Source organism: Akebia trifoliata, chromosome 4 (genome assembly GCF_017979445.1).
Source record: "Akebia trifoliata isolate Shusen 1 chromosome 4, ASM1797944v1, whole genome shotgun sequence".
In the NCBI taxonomy this organism is placed as follows: domain Eukaryota; kingdom Viridiplantae; phylum Streptophyta; class Magnoliopsida; order Ranunculales; family Lardizabalaceae; genus Akebia; species Akebia trifoliata.
Window position 1 is genome coordinate 17,983,535 of NC_141378.1, and position 5,088 is coordinate 17,988,622.

The 5,088-nt window shown below is 39.2% G+C and overlaps 1 protein-coding gene and 1 pseudogene across 1 annotated transcript; one reads left to right on the top strand and one right to left on the bottom strand.

The window, feature by feature from the left end:
* Positions 1-274: 274 nt before the first annotated feature.
* Positions 275-3,464, bottom strand: LOC147404264 (pentatricopeptide repeat-containing protein At2g33680-like). Its single transcript, XM_086440137.1, has 2 exons — positions 3,151-3,464; positions 275-3,057 (listed from the first exon to the last, which is right to left on the bottom strand). The coding sequence occupies exons 1-2, from the start codon at positions 3,229-3,231 to the stop codon at positions 511-513; spliced, it is 2,628 nt and encodes an 875-aa protein (XP_086296263.1). The 5' UTR covers positions 3,232-3,464; the 3' UTR covers positions 275-510.
* A 28-nt stretch (positions 3,465-3,492) lies between these two features.
* On the top strand, positions 3,493-4,878 carry LOC147404265 (protein DMP2 pseudogene; annotated as a pseudogene).
* The last annotated feature ends 210 nt before the right edge of the window (positions 4,879-5,088 follow it).

Sequence of the window (5,088 nt, forward strand, 5' to 3'; positions counted from 1 at the left end):
TTAGATCTCGTTTGGATAGAAAGTATAAAATAAAAAGTAGCTAGGAAGAAAGTAGTTTCTTTTTGCTGTTTAAAAAGTTAGGATTATGATTCTTTACTTTTTAAAAGTAGTTTTCTAGATTGAATCCAAAACTTTTTAACTTTCAAAAGTGTATCCAAATGGGCTCTATACCTTAACTATGGTATGATGGACATGTGCTAACTGGTTGTGGATACATGGATGATATGAATATGGGATTCAGTGATTGATTATTGTAGTTTAATATGGAATTTAATATCATAATATGAGAACAACAACTAGGAATCATTATAACCCTAACCTGATTTTTTCTCGATTTTACCAAAATTTCCAACTTTTCCTCTTGCTATCTTATTCCTGAACCCCGAATATGGTGACTGTGGTTCCTCCGAATTGGTGCTATTACTGTTTTCATTGCACAAGACCAAACATTCATTTTCAGTCCATCAACAATCGACAACTTAACTCGCTAACCTTATTTCTTTCATTCGTTCACCAAGTTGTATAATCCATGTCATGGACAAAAATATCAGAATCAGGCACATATCCTTCAAGTTTCATCTCTCTCAAAAGTTCTTGCAGTTTCGAGTTAATCTCATCAACTTGTGGATGTGAATGGTCACTGACAGCAAACTCGTGCACCACATTTCGAACCTCGATCCAACTCTTCCCACGTTCCTTCTTCACCCCATTCTCTCTCATCAACTTTCTTACCTCAATAACATCCTTCCACCTTCCTTTCGCTGCATATATGTTTGAAAGCAACACATAAGCCGCTGAATCACCAGGCTCCAAAGCCACTATTTTTTCCATCGACATCTCCCCTCTGTTTACATCACCATGAGTCGTACAAGCACTTAGTAGCATTCGCCACACCAAAGCATTTGGCTCAAATGGCATTTTGTTAATGAAATCTTCCGCTTCATCCAATCTCCCTGCTCTGCCAAAGATGTCAACCATACATGCATGATGTTCAAAGCCAGGTGTGATTCCATATTTAGTCTTCATCAAATTGAAATACATTTTGGCTTGGTTTGTCAGCCTAGTGTGGCTGCATGCAGTCAATAAAGCAAGGAATGTAATGCCATTTGGATTCACATTACAACTCTCCATTTGGTCAAAGAGTTCAAGAGCCTTAGTGGTGCATCCATTTTGTGCGTAACCACCAATCATTGCAGTCCAAGTGACTACAGTTTTATTCATTGCGAGCCTGTAGAAAATTTGTTCGGCTTCTTCTATGCTCCCAAAACTAGCATACATTGTTATCAGAGCATTGGCCACCGCAGTGTCTGTGATTAATCTTGATTTTAAGATCAATGAGTGGATCTGCCTGCCTTGCTGCACCGCCATTGCATTGGCACACCCTGAAAGAAGACTCGCAAAGGTAAAATTATCTGGCTCTAAGTTTTCTTCCAGCATCAAATGCAAGAGTTCAATAGCCTTGTGAGTCTGACTGTTTTGAGCGAAACCCACTACCATTGAGTTCCAGGTTATCAAATCTTTATGCTTAATTTCATCGAAGACACGTTTGGCATCCGATACTGCTCCGGACTTGGCATACATGTCGACAAGGGAGCTTCCTACGAAAGCATTTGATACTAGACCAGCTTTAATAAGGCTGCCATGGATGGCTTTCCCTGTTTCATGTTGATTGATTGTTGTACAAGCAGACAAGATTGCGACAAAGGTGAATTCATCCGGTTCAATTCCTTCTAGTTTCATTTCTCGAAAGAAATCCAAAGCTTCTTTAGATCTCTCATTCTGAGTGTAAGATTGAATAATGGCATTCCAAGAGATAAGATCTGGATCGGAAATGTTCTCGAGAGCCTTCTGAGAGTAGCGAACTTCTCCATGTTTGGAGTACATGGTGATGAGGGCGTTCCCAACCAAGGCATCCATATACAACCCATATTTAATTGCGAGGACATGAAGCTGCTTACCCTCTTCTATCGTTGATTGAACTGCCATCGCCTTAAGCAAGCTAGCTATGGTATACTCATCTGGACGAATACCTTTCTCACCCATTTCAAGAAATAGTTGCAAACCTTCTTTTATGCATTTATTCTCTATGTATGCGGCTATCATGGTGTTCCACGCAACAATATTCTGCTCGTTCATCTTGTTGAAAACCAGGTTTGCATCTTGGAGATTCTCGCAACTCGCGTAAGCATCAAGTAGAGCCGTCATGACAAAAACATGTGCCCCATAACCACTTTTGGTAATTTGCGCGTGGAGCTCCTTTACGAAAGGTACATTGCTTGACCCAAGAATACTCCCGAAAGCAAACTCATCAGGTCTGAAGCCTTCTCTCTGCATATCCACGAAAAGGGTAATAGCTCGATCGCTACTTCCATTTTGAACATTCGCAGTGATAATGGAATTCCACGAGACCTCATCGTGCTCCATCATGGTTCCGTACACAGTTTCAGCATCTTCAACATTGCCCAATTTCGCATACATATTGATCAGAGCATTTCCCACTTGAATGTAATGGAAAAAACCCGTTTTTATCACATGGCTATGAATCTGTTTTCCATGTCTTGGATTCCCCGAGCCGATAGACGCCCGTATAGCACTCAAGTAGGTTGACTTGTATGGCGGAAGCCCTGCCTTAGTCATTTGCCGGAAGAGATGTAAGGCTTCACGAAACTGTCGGTTCAAGCAATAACCAGCAATCATCGCATTCCAGGACACATAATTCCTCTGATACATTCCATTGAAGAGCTCTTGAGCTGCACCCATATCCCCGCATTTCGCATACAGATTGATGAACTGGTTTTCTTGGAAGACATTTGGTTTGTAACCGGTGCTGACCATGTGGGACCGCACTCGAAGGCCCTCTTGTAGAGCTTTCTTGGATATACAGAAAGAAATAAGCGAATTGTAGAAGGCAGAATCGAGGGTACCTTTGTGTTCCAATGACGAATCTAGAGATTGCATTGCTTCCTCGAGATAAGTCTTCTTTTCCCGAGACCCGTCCAAGGAAATACTGAAATGGGTTTGTGGTCTACTCTCTTTTCGATTTGCGAGATGGGTTACCTACAATTGAATCATTTATCACCAAATCAATAAGATAGTCCTTAGAGGATGCCTATACGAGAACATTTAATGTGCCCAGAGGAAATATACCACCTTGGGGAGACGACATGTATTGTGGAGAGAAGATGGAGTTGTTAGAGACACTTGAGAAGTTGAGGGTACTGAAGTAGCCATGGCTGCCTCCCAAGTTAATATTCTATCGTGGGAGAGCTGCTTTGCTTCCTGGGAGAAATGACCGTTGGGTTGTTAGAATTTCAAAAATCTGGTATCTTCCCGCACATATGTTGTAGACTCTTTTAGCTGAAACAGATAATATGAAACTAAATATCTTACTAGAACGAGTGGTCTATATTTATTGAGATATACATGGGACTTTTGAAAATATCTGTAACGGCTAAGGGCATTATAGGGTGAGCCTGAGGTCCAGCATCTTTGATGAAACTGATAGCTTATCTGTTAAAATAAAATATAAAATATAAAAAATAAAAACTTTTTTTTATTTTATCAAAAATGACTTTTTTTTTACTGATTACAGAGTGATCGGACTAATTTCCGAATTCGCACAATAAATTGCTCTGGAACATTTTCTCTTGTTCACGTACATATTTGATTGTTGGAGTGTTTTTGGTAGGTATCACATCAGTGTCGGAATGACATCTATTGATCATAAAAGACAAATGAATCTCAACATGTATCTCGAGGATTGATTAAAAAGGATGCCATATATAGGTCCCAAGTATTTTGCCACAACCTCCATATAAGTCAAAAAGTAATTTGAAATTATTAAGGAAAAGTTGCAATGCAAATGCCATAAGTCTCAAGTAAAGAACCATAGAAATAGAATTTCTTGTTCCTCATGCCTACTCAAGGAATCCTTTCTACAATCTCATATATCCTCACATTACTATCATCTCTTTGCAAGAATTAGGACTATTTTTTTCTTTGACAACCACTATTCGATCGATCAGCTTTTCTCTCAATGGATGACCCCCCCAGATTCCTCATTGAAGACTCTGATGACACTATCAGCGATGACGACTACATGATGAGTGATGGTGGTGCCGATGAATCACATTTCATATATATTCTCAATACAATCCTCAGCGGCACAGCTCGTCTCAACATTCTCTTACCAACCGCTACTATCCTCGCCTTCTCAATCTTCACTCCCATACTAACAAATGATGGGAAATGTGACACTATAAACCGATGGCTAATGGGTGTTTTCCTAGCAATATCGGCTGCTTCATGTGTCTTCTTTACTTTCACAGACAGCTTTTACACCATGTCGGGAAGGTTGTATTACGGGGTGGCAACACTAAGGGGGATATGGACGTTTAACGGAAGTAGAAAAAGACCATGCGAACCATCTGATTATAGGCTTAGGTGCGCCGATATCTTCCATGCATCTCTTTCATTAGTTGCGTTTCTTACCTTTGCAGTGTCAAATAACGATGTTATCAATTGTTATTATCGGTCGATGATTCCAAGGAAAGTGACTAACATTGTACCTCTTGTAGTTGGGTTTGTGATAAGTGTTCTGTTTGTAATGTTTCCTTCAAAGAGGAGGGGAATTGGGTATCCTTTCTTGCTAAAGAGGGATGCTTTGTACCTTAGGAATTAAAGAATGTTTATTCTTTTCTTATGTGAAATATTATGTAAAACTATAAGGTTTATCTCAAAAAGAATTGAGCCCACCCCATTAACCATTGTTGTATATATGCTTCAAGTAGAAATGTTGAAATTGGAATAAAATATTTAATGACTCAGAAATAGTTTGAAATTTTTGGGAACGTTTCGAAATCTTTCTCCTCACCAAAATATTATCTCAACACAAGATCTTAAACTATGGTAAAGTTTTGTACCATCTCAGAATGTCTTGGCTGAGAAGTTTATCTTTGGATTAAGATTATATAAAACAAACAAATTGATCCAAAAATATTGTCTTAGAAAAATGTCTTAGGATATCTTGGTTTGCTTTCTGACCTGAGACAGTTTGGAATGGTTACTCATTGTATTTGTGCCCAAGGC